The sequence below is a fragment of the Rhipicephalus microplus genome, chromosome 5 (assembly GCF_043290135.1).
Source record: "Rhipicephalus microplus isolate Deutch F79 chromosome 5, USDA_Rmic, whole genome shotgun sequence".
NCBI lineage: Eukaryota > Metazoa > Arthropoda > Arachnida > Ixodida > Ixodidae > Rhipicephalus > Rhipicephalus microplus.
The window spans coordinates 13,123,636-13,143,559 of NC_134704.1; the positions used below are offsets into that span (position 1 = coordinate 13,123,636).

The window sequence follows — 19,924 nt, forward strand, 5'->3', positions numbered from 1 at the left end:
TGTCCCGGCTTCCTTCCTGTGTCTGCGATTGTACGCCTTGTCCTTTTAGAATGAGTTCGTTCATTGTTATTTCTCCCGATTTACACTGCAATTACTTCTAATAACATCCCCTGAACTTTCCTTAGCAATGATGTCAGTTACCTCTCATTAACAAAATGTCAAAAGTTAACTTTAAAGAAGTAGCCTCATTTGACTGCAAATCCATGGCAAAAAAAAGCAGTAGAGCTTATACAATTCTTTGCGGAGGTTTCTGAAGCCTCATTGGTTCTGATACACTTTGCATCATAAGCACCAACATTGGCTCCTCCCAAACACTTAGTATTAAAGAGCTAAAAGTTCACCTCAGTACACCTGCTTCATCTGACCATACTCACTAGCTTCACACATTTTTTTTCTTGATGCCACATCTGAATGTACACTGTGAAAAAGGGTTTATTGGCGACTGTTGCGACGGTGGTCCTACGAAGAAACACGATCGTGCAAGAGCAACGGTCAAGCAGATGCCGGCGATGATCAGCACGAGCCGACCGAGCGAAGCCCAGAACCCAGTACCCAAGCGGTGGCGATGTTGCTTGCCAACGATGCTCTTTCTTCTTCACAATTTGCCCCCGCCGAAAAAGAGCCATCCTGGCGACCTAAGAGTCTGGAGGCAGAGGGCTATGATATGGCTTAAGGCGGGCGACGTGGACGATGTCACGTCCACGCCGGCGCATGTCGTCAGACGGGGAAAGTGGCTCGATGAGAAAATTCACCGGCGAGGTTTGCTCCAAAACGCGGTATGGGCCCTCGTACTTTGGAACGAGTTTTGAGGAAATGCCGGGGGTTTGGCAAGGAACAGCCAGCCATACAAGTGATCCCGGGGAATAGCTGGGGCTTTGCGAAGAGTCGGCGTTGTTTTCTTTCTGGCGCTGTTGTTCTTGTGACGTAAAGGTGTGTGCGAGTTCACGGCACTCTTCCGCATTTCGGGCAGCTTCGCACACAGATGGGCATTCGGATGCGTCAGGACGGTATGGAAGGAGAGTATCGATGGTGTGGGATGGTTCGCGTCCATAAAGAAGAAAGAAAGGTGAAAATCCAGTGGTAGACTGTGCCGCGGTGTTATATGCGAACGTGATGAATGGAAGAATGCGATCCCAGTTAGTATGATCGGATGTCACATACATGGCGAGCATATCGCCAAGGGTGCGGTTAAATCTTTCCGTGAGCCCGTTAGTCTGCGGGTGGTATGCCGTGGTCTTGCGATGAACAACATGGCATTCAGAAAGCAGAGACGTGACAACTTCTGATAGGAAGGCTCGACCTCGGTCGCTTAGTAGTTCTCGAGGTGCACCATGTCTTAGTATGAAGCGATGAAGTATGAAGGATGCTACGTCCCGCGCAGTGGCACTTGGAAGGGCGGCGGTCTCAGCGTAGCATGTTAAATGGTCCACAGCGACTATGATCCACCGATTTTCATCTGATGTTGTCGGTAGAGGGCCATAGAGATCAATTCCGATCCGATCGAAAGGTTTGGCAGGGCACGGAAGCGGTTGAAGCGCACCGGACGAGTGGAAAGGCAATTATTTGCGGCGTTGACAGTCAGGACAGCCCATAACGAATTTTCGAACGAAATTATACATTCCGCGCCAGTAGAAGCGATGGCGAATGCGTTCGTAAGTTTTGAAAACTCCGGCATGACCACATTGGGGATCGTCGTGAAAGGAGGCGCAGATTTGTGATCGCAAGCTGCGCGGAACAACCAAGAGCCACTTACGACCTTCGGGGGCGTAGTTGCGTCGGTGTAGCAGCCGATCACGAATGGCGAAATGAGCAGCTTGGCGTCGGAGAGATCGTGGTACCGCAGTGGTTGACGATCCAGAAAGACAGTTAAAAAGGGAAGCGATCCACGGGTCCTTGTGTTGTTCACTGGTAAAGGAGTCGAGGTCGAGAGATGCGATGGAGTTGGTACCAGTGGTTCCGCAGGCCGAGTCGGGAGGTAAAGGCGAACGCGACAGGGCGTCGGCGTCAGAATGCTTGCGTCCGCTGCGATAGATTACACGAATGTCGTACTCCTGGATTTGCAGTGCCCACCAAGCTAGGCGGCCAGAAGGGTCTTTCAATGTGGCGAGCCAACAAAGTGCATGGTGGTCCGTTACCAGGTCGAATGGGCGACCATACAAATAAGGCCGGAACTTGCGAAGCACCCACACTAGCGCCAAGCACTCTTTTTCAGTGACGCTGTAATTGGCCTCAGCTTTAGTAAGTGTGCAACTCGCATAAGCGACGACGTATTCGGAGTAGCCCGGCTTGCGTTGGGCGAGGACGGCGCCTAGACCAACCCCACTAGCGTCTGTGTGAACTTCCGTTGCAGCTGTTGGGTCGAAATGCCGAAGAATTGGAGATGTTAGCAGACTAGGGAGCGTGGCAAACGCGACGTCGCAGTCAGAAGACCAGGATGAAAGGTCTGCATCACCACGTAGGAGGTTGGTCAGTGGTGACATGATCGATGCAAAATTTCGCACGAAGCGCCGGAAGTACGAGCATAGTCCGACAAAACTGCGTAATTCTTTCAGTGTAGTAGGTTTCGGGAACTCAGCGACTGCTCGCAGTTTTGCAGGGTCGGGTCGAACACCGTGCTTGGAGACGATGTGCCCTAAGATGGACAGCTCTTGCGCGGCGAAGCGGCACTTTTTAAGGTTCAGTTGGAGCCCAGCGTTGGTTAAACACGTCAGAACCAGTTGGAGCCGAAGCAGATGCGTAGGAAAATCGGGAGAGAAAACGACAAAGTCGTCGAGGTAGCATAGACACACAGACCACTTCAGTCCACGCAGTGTGTTGTCCATGAGTCGTTCAAACGTGGCAGGAGCATTACAAAGACCAAATGGCATTACGTTAAATTCGTACAGGCCATCTGGTGTAATGAACGCAGTTTTCTGGTGATCAGCTTCTGCCATAGGAACCTGCCAGTATCCAGATCGTAAGTCTAAGGAGGAGAAGAATTCGGCTCCTTGGAGGCTGTCAAGGGCGTCGTCTATGCGCGGTAATGGATAGACGTCTTTCCGCGTCACCTTGTTTAATCGCCGGTAGTCGACGCAAAATCGAATCGATCCATCTTTCTTTCGAACTAGAACGACAGGAGATGCCCAAGGACTGTGCGATGGTTGAATAACGCGACGGCGTAGCATCTCTTCGACCTGGTCGTTGATGACGTGACGTTCTGCAGCAGAGACACGGTACGGTCTTTGTCGCAATGGCTGGTGCGAACCGGTGTCAATGTAGTGGTGCACTGCGGAAGTCCGACCCAATTGCGGCTGAGAAACGTCGAATGAATTCACGAAGTGCTGGAGGAGATTAAGAAGCTCGGCGCGTTCATGGGCACTTAAGGTGTCGGCGATGGAACTCGAGAAGGTGTCACTCGATAAGCATTCCAGTGGGGTAAGGGCATGAAGTTCGGTCGAGGCGCTACTGCACGATTCGTCTGGCATGTTAAGGAATAAAGAGGAATCGAGGTACTCCACTCGACCGAGACATTCGCCGGCAAGTAGCGTAAGCGGTGCAGAAAGGGGGTTGTGGACGAAAATATTGCTTCGGCCCGCAGTGACGTCGAGTGTAGCGAAAGGCAAGGAAACGGCTCTGCGGCTCATGAAAATGTCAGAAGGTGTAAACATTACTGTAGCATCATTATAGTCATCGCAGCAAACCGGGACAACGGCAAGAGAGGCTGGCGGAATTTCAGTGTCCTCACGCACGACAAGTTTTGGCGACCACTCAAGGGTTTCGTGCAAAGGTTCGTCACACAGGTGCGAAAATTGAACTTCAGCGCGTGCGCAGTCGATGATGGCATGATGATTTGACAGAAAGTCCCACCCGAGGATAACGTCATGCGAGCACACCGAAAGGACGATGAACTCGACAACGTACATAGAGCCTTGGATGAATATGCGGGCCGTACAGGTGCCGAGAGGTCGAACTTGTGCGCTAGCTGTACGAAGCGATAGTCCAGAGAGCGGCGTGGTCACTTTGCGTAGGGAGCAGCAGAGCTGGGCGGCTATAACAGAAACGGCAGCACCTGTGTCGACGAGGGCAAAGATAGAAACACCATCGACAGATATAGCGACGACGTTAGCTGGTGAAGTGCGAGGACTTGAGAATTTCGACGACGGCGCAGTTCTTGCCTCTGGAACTGCGGCGTTCAGTTTTCCCGGTTGGAGGAAGCGGGTCTAGGACGCCTTGGGGACAGTGATCGCCTGCGAGGAGATGGGGAGCGGGGAGAGTGAGTTTGAGGCTGGGGTGACCAAGACTCAGGAAGGTTAGTGTATCCATACTGCGGTGAGGGATAGGGAGCAGGTATGTGCATGGGCTGTGGGTCATACGGTAACGGCCGAGTAGCGTCGTGGAGTGGTTGGAAGCGACGGCGACAATATCGTGCCACGTGTCCTGGAGTACCGCAGGCGTAGCAGATCGGTCGATTGTCAGGAGTGCGCCAGGAATTGCTGACTCGTGGTGCGGCCCAAGGTGTCGAAAAAGGGGCGGAGTGGGGAGCGACTGAAGACATGGGTGGCAAATGCTGCTGGCGGGGTCTGCTACGTACCACCTGGGCATACGTAAGAGGCGCGGCCACGGGCTGCATAGCCGGCGCATGGGCAACAGGCATGGCCACAGGCTGCTGGTGGGCAGCAACGGGAACAGCCTGAGCTACCTCTTCGGCAATAACGTCGCGGAGTGGTGAGGGCAGACGAGAGGATGGCGGCTGCTGCGTGAAGGGAATCAACGACAGTTGCCGAGCTACTTCTTCACGCACGAAGTCTTTAATCTCTTGCAGGGTTGGTGAGTGGTCGGGAACAGAAGTGAGACTGGAGAGCGAGTCGGCGTGTGAGGAAAATGGCCGAGTCAGGGCGCGCTGCTTGCTCAACTCGTCGAAACTTTGACACAAAGTGACAAGTTCCGCAACGGTGGCAGGATTACGGGCCAGGAGCAGCTGATATGCACCGTCATTTATCCCTTTGAGGATGTGTTGAATCTTCTCCGACTCGGGCATGGTGGTGTTCACACGGTTGCAAAGACCAATAATGTCTTCGATGTAGCTGGTGAAAGATTCCGTTGGCTTTTGTGCGCGAGTCCGCAAGCGTTGTTCGGCTCTGGACTTGCGGACTGCGGGTCGGCCAAAAACGTCAGCAAACAAGGTTTTAAAGATGGACCACGTCGTAATGTCGTTTTTGTGGTTGTTATACCACATTTCGGCCACGTCAGTGAGGTAAAAGATGACGTTAGTCAATTTGTCCGCATCATCCCACTTGTTGTTTGCGCTCACCAGTTCGTAGTTAGCGAACCAGTCTTCCACGTCGGTCTCATCAGCTCCGCTAAAGACCTTGGGCTCTCGCAAACGAAGAACGCCGGGGTTGCTGGGGGATGGAGTGGAAGAGCCAGGTTGCGCGTTGTTGGTAGCCATGATGGGAGGTAGCGTTCGGTTGCGCAGCTCCAGGTTCAGGCGACGGAGAATGGCAGCACCCAGGTTCAGGCGACGGGGAATGTCAGCACCCTCCACCAATTGAAAAAGGGTTTATTGGCGACTGTTGCGACGGTGGTCCTACGAAAAAACACGATCGTGCAAGAGCAACGGTCAAGCAGATGCCGGCGATGATCAGCACGAGCCGAGCGAGCGAAGCCCAGAACCCAGTACCCAAGCGGTGGCGATGTTGCTTGCCAACGATGCTCTTTCTTCTTCACAACTGCTGCAACAGAGTCTTGTGCAATTATCATGACGAAAGTTCTGGTGCCCTTTGAGAATAGGCCATATTGACATTTCTGTGGAAGACTGTTTGGCTTATGGGGTGGGGTATAAGGCCCCACAGCAACTCAGGCAGTGGGAGATGACATAGTGGAAGCTTCCGGATAGAGCAGAACCTCAATATGTTACCCCCCCCCCCCCCCCCGCCAAAAAAAGGGGGGAGGATAAATGTATAAATGTACGATTCGAATCCAGTAAATACTAAGGCTGACAAGTCTACATGGAGATGCAAGGGCAAAGATCATTTGTATGAGATCTCTTCGACTTTCAAACTTCTGGCCAGACGCTGGCAGCCAGACGTAAGCCAGCTAATTTCAGTCCTGACAGAAAACAACATCAAGGTCATGTGTGTTGAAATCCTGAGACAACCTAAATATGTTGGGACAACCAGTTTAAGTGTAAAGAAAAATTATTTCTATGGCAGCAAACGAAACAAACTGTGCGACCGTCTGTTCTTTCTGTGTTGCCAGTTGCGTATATGAGGCTGAGGGTGCAATTGTGGAATGATTCCATTCCTTTTTTTTCATGCTTTTCGTCATCTGCGATTGGTTGAAGCCCGCATGAGGTACCCACGCATGAGGTACCACGCTAGCGGCTTTTGCGCAGTGCATGTAACAATTATGGTATAACACAATGTGCGAAATACCCCGAAAGTGATATACATCCTTGAAAACAACAGCTGCTTGTGGCTGCCATATATTACGTTGCACACACGTGATGAATTTGCGCTCTGTCCCAAGTAGCGACATGCGGCAGTTTGTTGCCACCACTTGTAATCACACTATATTGCATGGTAGAACTGGGTTTTTTAAAGATAACACCAGGCATAATGGCAATGGAAGGTGAAATCTCCTAGCACCCGCACTATGATCCGTCGAGTCCTCACAAAGAAGGTGGCGAGCGCAAATCAACTCTTTGTAATTTGATAGCCAGGAACCTTCCAAATGTCTTCCAGAACAATTTTTTTCTGGCAGTTCTGATGATCCATTGAATGGCAGTGTTGCCCAGCCACACAAAAATGAATGCCTACTGGAATTGTGCTGCATGGTGGAGGAAGCATTCCGAAAACAAACGTACTAAGGGAGAAAAGTGTGGAGAAAAATGATGTCTTATTGGCAATATCCACTGGGCCTAGTGTCGATGTTGCTAGGGTTATGTGTCGTGGCACATTGTGTAGCGGCAGTGGCATGTGCGTTCCGTAGATTTTGGGCTGAAGCACAGCTGACTGGAGGAGTGACAGCCTCCTCCTTTTAGGCAGCACTGTTAGCTTCGCAGTGTACCCTTAGCTGTTGCAGCCATGGAATCTGCACAGAAGTGTGTGGAATGAGCATGCATCTATGTATACCATGCTATGGACGAAGGATTTGCAATGCTCAGCAAAATCATGCCACGTGCTACAGAAAGGACATTTTTTTAAAGCGGTTTGAAGATTTTGATGGTCAGTATCCTCGTTTGCCTTCGGGTTGGCGTGTGGTCGACAGTCAATGGTGCTCAAGCAATTTGGAGAAGACACGAAAGGGATGATAGAGTAATTCAGAGACGACATGGAGGGGTCTAATTGAGTGAAGCAGCGTGAAGGGGGAAGTTAGGCACTGCAGAGAAGCCACCTTCATCGTACGGTGGCCATCTGCCACTAAGTGCCTCACAAGTATATGAGAGGGCTTCTTCGGCACAATTGAATTACAGTTTCTACCCGTAGAACACATTATACCACAGCAGTTCCCTGCGGTGCTTTCCCATGTTCTGCCAATAAACCCAATCTTGTGCATCCTCCTGCTGCCACATTAGACCTCCAAACTTCTGATTCTCATCTGCCCGCCAATTTTCTGTCTCCCTCCTTTAATGACCAGCGGTTATCCTGCCTACGTGCCCGGCTCGTACCCATTCCTCCTTCTCGGTTAAACTACCATATCTTCAACCCCCATTTTTTCCCTGATCCACTCTGCTCCCTTAATCTCTCTCAAGGGTACAGCTATCATTTTCCTTTCCATTGCTCACTCTGTCATCCTCAATTGAATTTGAAACCTCTTTCTGCTCCATAGGTAAGCACTACTGGTAAGATACAGCTGTCATACACCTCTCTCTTGAGGGTTAGTGCCAGGCTACCATTCATGCTTTGAGAATGCTTGTCTAATGTGCTCAATCCCATACTTATCCTTCTAGTTGTTTCATTCTCATGGTTTCTTGATGACGATGTGTGGTGTTTTGTGGTGCAAGGGCCATTTGATGGCCAAAGAGCGCCAGGTCTTGAGACGAGATGTGAGCAATGATTATGTTTGGTGGCTGTATAAGGGCCTTAAAATTCCTTGCGCTAGAGTGGGTAAACTATAGAAGTAATAAAATAATGACAGTGACGTGAAATGTATAGTAAAAATGGGTGGCGAAAGGTTCTGATAATAAAAGCATGTGTGAATATATTTGGCACTAGCACAAGTGCCTCATCAGCGCCCCTGTGTCCAAGGGCCACGAGGCAAGTGCTTTTCAATGTAGCCACTGCAACGGCAACCTCTCTTGAGAGGTCGCGCTACGCAATGCCTGGGTATATTACATGATAGAAGCGGACATCTCTTAAAAAAGCTAGCATAGATTTATGAGTGAAAAGTGGTTCCCTACCGACGAACATTGCAGGGTTTAATGGTATATGTTGTCGGTAGGGTAATGGAAAGTGTTTTCTTCTTAGAATGTCTAATTGTTCACACTGGATTAAAATGTGAAGAACTGTTAGTGCTTCACCACATCTGTCACACAATGGTGGATCGCCACCAAACATACGATGATTGTGTTGTGTATGTGTGTCCTATGCTGAGCCTTGTTAGTGTTGCCTCTGTACGACGCGATTTCGATACGGGCGGCCAATGACCAAGGTGTGGCTTAATAAAGTGTAGCTCGTTTTGTGTGTGTCTATGCAACTTGCTCTGTCAGTAGTCCCTGAGCTTTCGTTTGAGAGACAGTTTAAGGTCAAGGGCCAGGATTGATATGGGTGTAGTGACAGTGCTTTTATAGATGGATGCAGCAAGCTGATCCGCCATCACGTTGCCTTGGATCTCGCGGTGCCCTGGCACCCAGCACAATACGACATGTTCTTTGAGTGTGTAGAGTGTGCATAAAATACAGTAAACTGAGACGAGAACAGGGTTTCTTTTTAGTTTTTTAAGAGTTTGCAGAGCTGTTACCACACTGAGGGAGTTCGTATAAATTACTGCTTTTTGTAGTTGTAATTAATGTGTTTAGCGGCCACAAGTATCGCGTAATGTTCCGCTGTGAAGATACTTGTGTCTGGATGTGGAAGGACAGCATCCGAAAAGGATGGGCCGACAGCAGCATAGGAGACAGAGGAAGTATTATTTGTGGACTTAAGAGGCATCTGTAAAGAACTCGGGGCATGTGTACTTGTGTTGAAGTTTCAGGAAGTATGTTCGGATATAGGCAATGGGCGTGTGTTTTGTAACTTCGTCTATAGTTTATAGACAGTTGCAGTCTATAGTCTGCCACTGCCTGCCACTGGCGGGTGTGCGGCAGGAGCCATTAAACTGTGTTCGAGGGACCGACACACTAGTTTCCTCAGATAGACCCTTCAGGCGAACTGAGTAGGGCTGCCACATCAAAGGCCTGTTTTGAAACAGAATGGAGCTCTACAAATCATTAATAGTGGAGTATGAGGGGTGCTTCTTGTCTGCTTTCACCTTAAGGAAATATACAAAGGACATGCAAGTTCTCTGCAGATGAAGCGATCACTCATTTGACTCAACGTAGAGGCTTTCTACGGGGCTGGTGCAAAAAGCAGCCGTAGAAAGGCGGATGCCCAAATGGTGCACGGGGTCTAGCATCTTCAAAGCACTTTGAGTCGCAGACCGATAAACAACGGCCCCATAGTCTAAGCGGGTGCGATGGAGGCTTCTTTACAAATTCATGAGACATTGCCTGTCATTGCCCCACGTAGTGCGTGACAACACTTTTAGAACATTAATTTGGTTTGGAAAAACTTTATTGACAAGTCCGAAGGCGTGCGCCCTAGCACACGGCGGGCCGCTCCCACGATGGGACAGTAAGGCCGAGCCCTAGCGCCGCATCGTGGGCCCTCTGGACAGCCCAAAGTTGCGATGTTATGTCTGGACTCCGGAGAGCGGAGTCCCACTTTCTGGACGATGCTGTATCGGTGCCACGTACCGAAGGGCACTCCCAGAGCATGTGGTGTAAGGTGGCTAAACCGCCACATTTTGTACACGAGTTGGTTAAATAAACATCAGGATAAAGCTTGTGAAGAAAGGCAGGGTTAGGGTACGTTTCTGTTTGAAGTAATCGCAATGTAAGCGCCTGCGCTCTATTTAGCTTCGCATGTGGAGGTGGAAAGATTCTCCTATCCATAGCGAAATGTTGGGTTATTTCATTATATGTAGTTGGCGGATCCCTGTTTACGAAATCTCCAGTTCGACCCAAAGGTCCTCCATGGCCGCGGACAGCTAACCCTCGCGCCCTGGAGTGGGCCAACTCATTGAGATTTATGATCCCTCCGTCCATGTTTCCCATATGAGCTGGGAACCATGTAATGGTATGGGTTGTAAGCAACTTATCACCGAGTATGTTTTTGGCCTCTTTGCACACAGCTCCAACACTGAAGGCACGAATGGCAGCTCTAGAATCGCTAAATATGTGTTCATTACGCTGATCTAAAAGAGCCAAGGCGATGGCAACCTGCTCAGCTGCATTGGCAGTTCTTCTGCATTGGCAGAACATTAATGGCTTTTACACATTTTGTTTTTAAATACTTGATGTGCGGTATGAAGGTTACCTAATTGTCCAAGATTAGGCTTAAGAATTTATGCTCGGCATTTACAGACAGACGTTGACCATTCAGTTGAATGTCAGGTTCTGTGTGCATGCCTCTCTTTCGGGAGATCAAGACATGCATGCTTTTTTGTGGGTTCAGTCAGAATCCATTTTCCTCTGCCCATTTGGAGACCTTGTTCGAACCTCGCTGAACCTGCCGCTCACGCATTGCCAGGTTGCATGACTTAAAACCAAGCTGGACGTCATCGACATATGTACAATAGAACATATTGCGGGGGATGGACAGGTGCAAGAAATTCATTTTGATAATAAAAAGTGTACAACTAAGTACACCACCTTGTGGTACTCCCGTTTCTTGGACAAATGTTTGGGAGAGAACACTGCCCACACGGACAAGGAATGTCCGATTGGACAAGTAACTTTCGATTATGGAAAGCATTCTACAACGCACACCCAGGTGAGACAAGTCTCTTAATATGCCAAAACACTATGCTGTGTCGTAAGCCTTCTCGATATCGAGGAACACAAAGAGGAAGTATTGTTTGAGGATGAAAGCGTCTCGGATCTCTGCCTCGATACGCATTAGAAGGTCGGTGGTGGATCTACCCTTTTGAAACCCACACTGGAATCGGTCGAGCAGATTGTGTGTTTCAAGGAAATGTAAAAGTCGGCGGTTTATAATCTTTTCAAAAAGTTTACAAAGGCAGCTTGTAAGTGCAATGGGCCTATAACTCAAAACTGAGGAAGGGTCTTTGCCCTGTTTCAAAATAGGGATAACAATGGCCCCTTTCCAAGAAGTAAAGGTGGTGCCAGAAAGCCAGATAGCATTGTATAGGGAAAGTAAAGTTTTTTCGCGTTTTGAGCAGCAGGTTTTTCAACATTTCATAAATGACACAGTCGTAGCCTGGGGCAGAATTACTGCAGGTGTTTACTGATGTTTGCAGCTCAGCTAAGTTGGAAGGTTGGTTGTATGCCTCGTATTTTGTACACTTGTGTTCTAGTTCCTGCTTTTCTATTCTTGCTTTATATCTTTGGAAAGCTTCAGTATAGTGTGACGAGCTAGACACCTGCTCGGAGTGTGCACCGAGGAAGTTCGCCTGATCTTCCAGGCTGTCACCCTGGGTGTTTACGAGTGGGAGTGAGTGTACTTGTTTTCCTGCTACCCTACCAACCATGTTCGAGACTTCAGCTTCTTGTGTATATGAATTGATCCCTGATAAAAACTTGTGCCAGCTTTCTCTTCTGGCCTGCCAACGTGTTCTCCTGCCTTGAGACTATTTTCTTTAAGCTGTCAAGATTTTCGGCTGTCGTTGAGTTCCAAAGCAACCTCCATGCCTTGTTCTGCTCCGTTCGCGCACTCTAACGCTCAGCGTTCCATCATGGGACATATCGCTTGCCGGGCGCAGTCCAGATGTTTGCAGAATGCACTTGGCTGCATCTATAAGGAAAGCTGTGAAGTACTGCACAGCTTCATCTATGCTTAACCCACATATGTCAGTCCAACTTAAATGAGTAACGTTATGAAACTGTTCCCAGTCAGCTTTGTATGTCAGCCATTTGGGAACACGTAGAGGATATTCGTATGATATTGGTGTACTCAAAACGACAGGAAAATGGTCACTTCCATAGGGATCATTTATAATTTTTCATTGGAGTAATGGTACAAGTGAAGGAGATGCGGTACCGAGGTCTACAAAAGAGTAACTTTTGTTGGCAAGGTTATAATATGTTGCCTCTTTCCTATGCAACAGACACCGGAAGAGAAAAGGAACTGTTCGATGAGATGACCTCGTGCGTCGCAGCGAGAATCACTCCACAGACCACTATGAGCATTTGGTACCCAAGGACCAGATAGGGTTCAGGTGGTTCATCTATTAGGGACTGGAATTCTCGTTTTTCAAGACGGTGGTGTGGAGGTATGCACAGAAAGCAGATGGTGACGTGTTTGTTGAGAAGAACTGCTCGAACAGCCACTGCCTCTAGGGTTGTTTGTAGTGGTAAATGTGCGCATGCTACTCTTTGATTAACAATAATGGCTACACCGCCAGATGACGCCACAGCATCATCTCTGTCTTTTTGGAATAGAACATAATGAAGCAAAAAACAGGTTTTTTTGGATTTTAAATGTGTTTCCTGTACACACAGCAGTTTTGGCGAATGTTCGTATATGAGCTCATGGCATCCTCGAGGTTTCTAAGCAGTCCTTCGACGTTCCAATGTAGCATTTGCATGGCCATATTGAGGGTAATGTATTGCTGTGTGTACAAAATGGGTGTGTCTGCTCTTCAAGCCCCTAAGTTATTCACCAATGCAATATCATCAGCAAATCGCAGGCTACTAAAGTACTCTTGATTAAGTCTCATCCCTAACTCTTCCCTATCCAGGGTCCTGAAAACCTCCTGTAAACATGCACTGAATAGCATTGGAAAGATTGCCTGTTCCTGCTTTACACCATTGTTTATTGAGATTCTATTTCTTATGGACGACCATGATGGCTAGAGAACCACTGCAAATTTCTTCCAATATGTTTACGTAGGCTTTGTCGATGCCCTTGATTCGACAGTGCCTGCATAACTGCTGATATCTTGACCAGATCAAATGCCTTCTCGTAATCTATGAAGCCGACGTACAGAAGTTGGTAGTATTTCGCACATTTGTCTATCACCTGATCGATAGTATGGCATACTATTGTTTAGCACCTTGTTTGAGATCTTGCTTGGTCCTTTGGTTGATTGAACTATAAAGTTGTCTTAATTCTATTATCTATTATTTTTGCAAACAGCTGATAGACAACAGACAGTAAGCTGATTTATTTGTAGTTTTTCAAGTCCTTCACATTCTCTTTTTTATTAATTAAAATGATGTCGGCGTTCTTGCAAGATTCTGGCCCTTTCAAGAGACACTTCGTTTACATGGTGGCCAGTTTTCTAACACAATCTCTTCACTATCTTTCAACAGGTCTGATGGTACCTTATTTTCCCCAGTGGCTTTGCCTCTTTGCATTCCCTCAGGGGTTTTCTTTAATTCTACTGTCATTACTGGTGGAATGTCGGATTCCTCTGGGATATAACTACCTCTTACAATATCATTCTGGTTGTCTTGGCTGCTGTAGAGATCTCTGTAGAACTTTTATAATACCTCAACTGTCCTATTCATATCAGTTATGGCCTGGCCTTTCTTATCCCTTAATGCATGCATCTGCATTTTGCGTGTGCACAGTTTTTCCTTTTCTTCCGCTGTTTACGGCATGCTCACTTCTCTCCATGCTATACCTTCTACCAATGCCTATTAACTTCAAAATCTCTACCAACTCTATTTGATTGATATATATATGGGGTTTAATGTCCCAAAACCACTATATGATTATGAGAGAGGCCATAGTGGAGGACTCTGGAAATTTCGACCACCTGAGGTTCTTTAACGTGCACCCAAATCTTAGCAAACCGGCCTACAGCCTTCTGCCTTCATAGAAAATGCAGCCGCCACAGCCGGGATTCAATCCCGCAACCTGTGCGTCAACAGCTGACTACGTTAGGCACTAGACCTCCGCGGCGGGGCCGGCAACTCTACTCTATTTTGTATGTTGCAATAGAGACTTTCATAGTTTGAAGTCTCTTAATTAGGTTTTTGGTCTCCTGGGATAGCTTGCCAGTGTCCTGTCTAATGAATGTACTGCGACTTCCATTGCACACTCCTTAATGATACTAGTCAGATTATTGTTAAGGCATGAACGCTAACGTTGACTTCCTTGGTTAGAGCCACGAATATATATGCTGAATGTATCAACGAGGTTCTATTGTAATTTCAATCACCTTGGGTTCATAGTGGTATTTAGAACACCTAAACAGACAAGAAACGAAAGACAGACTCGCCCAAATTTCAGTGCTTTTACACCTTGGGTTCTTTAATGGGTATTTAGTCTCACAGTAAACAGACCAACTTGTTATCTCATATACTAAACTAACAAAAACTATCTTAAAATTAATAGAAAAATCCTAGCTTACCTCCAAAGGGCTTGTCGACAATGCGGATGCCCCTCTCAGGCAGCATAGGCTCGCCATGAGGCCCGCCAATATCTTTGGGGAGCCGTCGTTGTGCAGCCTCTTCTTCCAGGGTAGTGCGTGGGAAGTACAGTGGTAGCAGCTGCTCATATGTCCCCACTTCGCCACCTTCTACAGCGAGTACAATGAGCTCCACTGCTTCCCCGTGACTTTCAAGGAAGCGGCGAATTGTTCCTGCAGCACGTTGGACACATTACGAGAAGAGTGAAAAAGTGTTAACACTTGACCAAACACATAAATGTTGCATATACAGGGAATTTTCTAATTATGGTCAGTACTACAGTCGGTCTACTCTGATGGCTAAGAATACTACTCCTAAGCTCAGTATTGCAATGTGCTTGAAGAGGTCACATAAAAAAACCTTGGTTAAGAAATAGTTTTTGTTGGCTTTGTCAAAACATAAATGAAACCTAATAATTGTGCTGTCTACTTATTTACAATGCAGTCTAAAGCGAGTACAGTAAAAGCTAGTTAATTCAATTTCAAAGGGACTTATAAAATTGTTCAAAATCGGCAGAGTTCAAATTAGGGGGCAGGCACTCGAGTGAAGAGACATTGCGCCACACTAGGCAGGCAGCACCCAAAGAAGCCATCTTTGAACTCGTAGTCTTGAATTAGTCATAACTGCTGTATTTACTCGCGTATTGAACCCACTCGCATAATGAACTTATTCCTCACCTAGGTCATTGAAAAAAAGAAACCTTTTTTTTAATGTATCTGTTCATTTTATTTCAATATGATAGCCAGTGCCATTGATGATCGAAACAGTGTTAAATCAAGGCATTATACCACAAAATAACACAATAAAAGTCAAAACATAGTTTAGCAATCATGCTAAACAGTTGCGAGCAACACGAGCGCGGACGATGTCATTCAAAATTTGGAAGTCGCGCCTTTTGCGGCAAAGTGCCGTCTGTCGAATGCACGAGAAACCTTTTTGCTGATAGTGCCATGCAAGCACAGCGCCACAAAAACAAACCAAAAAGAAAGCATGTGGCCATCGAAATGGTGGGCGTGCAGCATGTAAACACACAGCGCGCCCACCATCTCGGAGGCCATGCGAACTACAACCGGGACGACGGCACCCCATGCACCCGCAATGTCTACCGCAACGTTTGTGTGCAACCAACCGACACTGCGTTTTTGTTCTCGGGTTTGTCACTGTGACCTTATGTGACCTTATTTGGGACACCTGCTGCGCGGGGCACATTCAGCTGGTATGCTAGCTACACGGCGGGTTACAAACATCATGCACTGTAGAATACGACCCGAGTTGCTGGACGACACTTCGGCATCGATTCGTGCACTTTCGTTACGGGAGGAAACAAAAAGAGTTTCAGATTAGGTTCACGAAGCTCTAACAGCAGACACTAAGAATTGATGACTCACTGATACATCAGAAACAAGCACGAACGCGCATTGAACAGCAGTGAGCCTTAAATGAACACTAAAGAAAAAAAAAATGTGTATTAGTAGAGCACAATTCCACAATCCCGAAAACACCACTCTCACCGCGAGACAATGCTTGGTAAGCGAGCAAACACACAAAAAGAAAATGCGGGTAGCGAATGCACTTTCGGAGTCATGCACCAAACATTGTGACATCATATATTTTAATGTCACATGCAGATATTTCAGTGTGAAATTTGAAAATGAAAAAAAAAAAAAAAAGCTCAGACCTTCATTTTCTTCTCTAATTACACTTGTGGTCAAACTTGAGACATTAGAGATCTCAGAGTACAGTTTATCAATCTTAACTAAGTTTTTTTAGTTTAGTGTCCTTTTAATGTCAAAGTAATGATGCCATTTATGCTCCGAAATGCATTTGTTAACATGGCAGAGTTAACACAATCAAAACCAGAAGTAACCAGCAATATTGCATTTTCTTGCGTTTCTTCTGTTGTGACTGCGTGAGCATTGCTTGCAGCTTCCCCAAGAGCTCCTGCACAGCGTCCGATTTCTCACCTGCTGAGAGCTGCTGTTCCGTTACTTTCCATTTCTAGTATACTTGGTTTGGTTTTTGACACAATGTGATCACACTGGGCAGACTTCTGAGAGGAGCAATGCAAACCAGAGAATCCCAGCTCAAGTTAACTGTCGAGGATACCGACTCTTTCGAATTATCAGGAGTTTTTCTCCATAAAATGCACAGGGTCGTGCCAGGGCCAGAGTGTCAGTTTAAATTAACTTAAGTTCAATGTAACAAAGTTCAAACTAACGAGCTTCTACTGTATTTGAGCATAGACATAACACCACTACATGTCTCTTCCAGCTAAATCGCTGTCTTGTTTATGCTCAAGTTTTGCACAAATGTGTCGCTGAACAGTGCACGCTTGGTAATACACCAAGTTTGGGTTCTCAGCCTGCCTGGTTCGTTGACAGTCCATATGAAGGGCACATTGTCTGCCATGGTAACACGGAACAATTGACTTTGCAATAACAAAACAGGGGTGCTAACAATCACTAATAATGCGACACACTATGTGCTTGTGTGTGATGCTTTGTGTTACACCTAAATTTCTGAAATTACTACTGAAGGAGAACTTGACTGCTAACAAGCCAGCAGTTTGGCCGGAATAACTGTGTACACTTGGCACTCCTATCCTTCATGCAACATGAAGTATACTCTGTTTTTAATGCACCTCGTGACTTGAAGTTACCAGGTGTAGCCCGGTGCTCAAAGTATAAAAGGGCACAATCCAATGTAAGAGGACCTTAATGAGCAGCAATTTCAAGCAAATCTAGATTGTTATCATGGTGTGTGCGATTTGTTGTCAGCTAGCATAAAATGACAAATGTGTAAATGGCTATGCACCACTAGTCTAAAAAAAAAAAAAACATTGAAGTGAACATGTACACACAAAAAATCGAGAAATGGACAGTGGGTACTATGCAGTTCTCCCCCATATTCTCTTGTGAATGCATCTACTTGTCTTTTCGGTGTGTGCACAATAATGGAGTGAAAAATAACATAAAAATATGACATCATGCAGGCAATCAGCTTTTGCAAGTCAACCACTTCCGAAAATCCAAAAAGGCAGAAGTTCAAGAGAAGATGAAAGCTTGAAGGAATGAAAAATTCACGAGCACCGGGTGTTACGGCAGCAGCAAACACTATTCACAAAGTTTATAATCTTCCTCGACAGTGTATTACTTGTGCATTGACACAAAAAATGTGTCCATTTCATGTTAAGCCCTAGGATCAACTTGCGACACTGTTTGGTCCATGGTACGTTTGAGTGCCACTGGCTACTGAGGTCTGTTAGCTGTATTTTTTAGGTTGTGCTGCTCGTCACATCTTAGGACTTTGATTCTAAGGCTCTATACTTGAAAATGTAAGTGCTGTTGTCTCGGGAGCAAGTGTTCTAAGCATCCTGGAAATCGTAAGTCTCAGATTACAAAACTTGAGCAGCATGGCAAGCAAGCAAACAAACCCAGCACAGCTACACACAGTGATTACAAATGACCAGCTGTTATCATGTACTTGTGTGCCATTTCACAGAACTTTTGAGTAGGCTTAAAAACTACGATGCAATGCTTTCTTCTAACGTTTCTTTATCCCCCTCCAGATTGCCAGCAAGGATAATATTGATAATAATAATACTTGGGATTTTACGTCCCAAAACTATATGACTAAGAGGAACGTCGTAAAGGAGGGATCCCAAAATTTTGACCATATAGAGTCTTTTAACATGTACTGGCGCCGCTCGGTGCACAGACCTCTAGCATTTTGCCTCCATAGACGTAGCACTGCAGTGGCTGAAATCAAACCCCGGACTTTCGGGTCAGCCGCCAAGCACCATGGCCACTACACCACTCCAGCAGACATGCCAGCGAAGAACTTGGTTGAACTTACGAAGAGCTAAGTGGGCTCCTTCTTGAGTGGGATAGGACCTGCGCACAGAATGTATTGGACACAGCCCAAGGGTCCGAAGTCCATGCTCGGGTAGCATCTGCAGCACCCGCCAGTAGCTTGAATGGAGGGCAGTCTCTGCGGCTGTGTGAAACTTGACATTGTACTTCGGCCCTACAGTGTGAATCACAAACCGTGCTGGAAGGTTGTACCCCTTGCTCAATTTGGCTTCTCCGGTGCGGCATGCTGCAGTGAGGATATAAGCACTGAATTAGAAACCAAACGTTTCTGGAAGCACAACAGCAAACACAAGAGTGGCACAGTAAAGAGGCTATCGCACAAATGTCAAATACACAAGTGCACCGTGTTCTCTTAAATAAAATCGTAGGCAGCACATTGCCACCTCATAAACATGGCACAGCTATAATATATGCTATCAGGTAGGCATCCTGCAGATCTCTTAAGTACCACACATGCAGCTGAAAGAAAAAGTGAAAGTTTCTACAGCCTGATTTGTTATTTTGTTATAGCTACACAAACCACACAAAGGTTACAGCATATATACAATACGCTCTAGTGAGACATATAAGCTTTCATACTTACACTGAATTTCGCTGAGCATATCCTGCCTCATCTGGGGTCCGGCCCTCGCTACGAGCCTTTGACTAAGGGGACTTCTGTCAGTCAGATTTTCGTTCGTAGAGTTGACAATGGCGTGGGCATTCAAGCTGGTCAAGTCGCCGACCCTGCATGCGTGGGGAAACGTTCGACACAGCTGTTAAATCTGCGTGCACTTTTTAGCACGCAAACAACCACCAAAAACAATGATCCGCGCTAACGGAACGGGATCTGTGAAGAAGCTTACCAAAGAGCAATTTTTCGATTCAGCTCTTCGTCGATAGGAAACGGCGTGTTCTCTCGGTAGCAGCTGTTTTGGGCACCAGGTTTGTCTTCTTCTGTAAGGACCGGCTCTCGAGGGGCAATTTGCTGCCATCGTTTCAGGACCGCAACGTCTACAATGTCCAACGGCGAGCCCAACGGGTCCATGGCTCGGCCAACTGAGGTGAGTGAAAGCTAGTAGAGAAATACTGCAAGATTTGAGAGTTGTGCGAGCACAGAAATTCGATGCGAAGGGGGCGTCCTGTAATGCAAGCCGGAGACAACGAGCGGACAACAGAGTTTTGCACAAACAGCACAAACCCAGCTGAGCGCATTCACGCACGTGACCTCGAGACTGCCACAACTGCAACGGGCTTGCGCAGCTAGTGGACGCAGCAAACGAGGCCGGGCGGCCACATATTTTCGTTCGTGCAAACGGCAAACGCCACGAAAAGGGCGCAAACAGTTATCGCGAGGCGAAATGTAAATTCGATACAGCAATACGGCCGTCACCAATCACCAGCCTCCTGCTACCGACTGTGTTGACACCCCTCGCGTCACTTATCAACAAGTTAT

The 19,924-nt window shown here is 47.0% G+C and overlaps 1 protein-coding gene across 2 annotated transcripts in view; it reads right to left on the reverse strand.

Moving 5' to 3' along the window:
- Nucleotides 1–19,924, reverse strand: part of Gdap2 (ganglioside induced differentiation associated protein 2) — a 42,069-nt gene that overhangs the window by 21,852 nt on the left and 293 nt on the right. The window contains exons 1-5 of one of the 2 annotated variants that reach the window (XM_075894859.1): nt 19,670–19,813; nt 19,335–19,527; nt 19,073–19,215; nt 18,473–18,715; nt 14,560–14,790 (exon numbers count right to left, since the gene is read on the reverse strand). In XM_075894859.1, the coding sequence (XP_075750974.1) occupies nt 14,560–14,790; nt 18,473–18,715; nt 19,073–19,215; nt 19,335–19,516 (799 nt within the window). In that variant the 5' untranslated portion in view covers nt 19,517–19,527; nt 19,670–19,813. Of the gene's footprint in view, nt 1–14,559; nt 14,791–18,472; nt 18,716–19,072; nt 19,216–19,334; nt 19,528–19,669; nt 19,814–19,924 lie in introns of those variants that run through there. The other variant, XM_037426155.2, reaches the window with a different exon arrangement.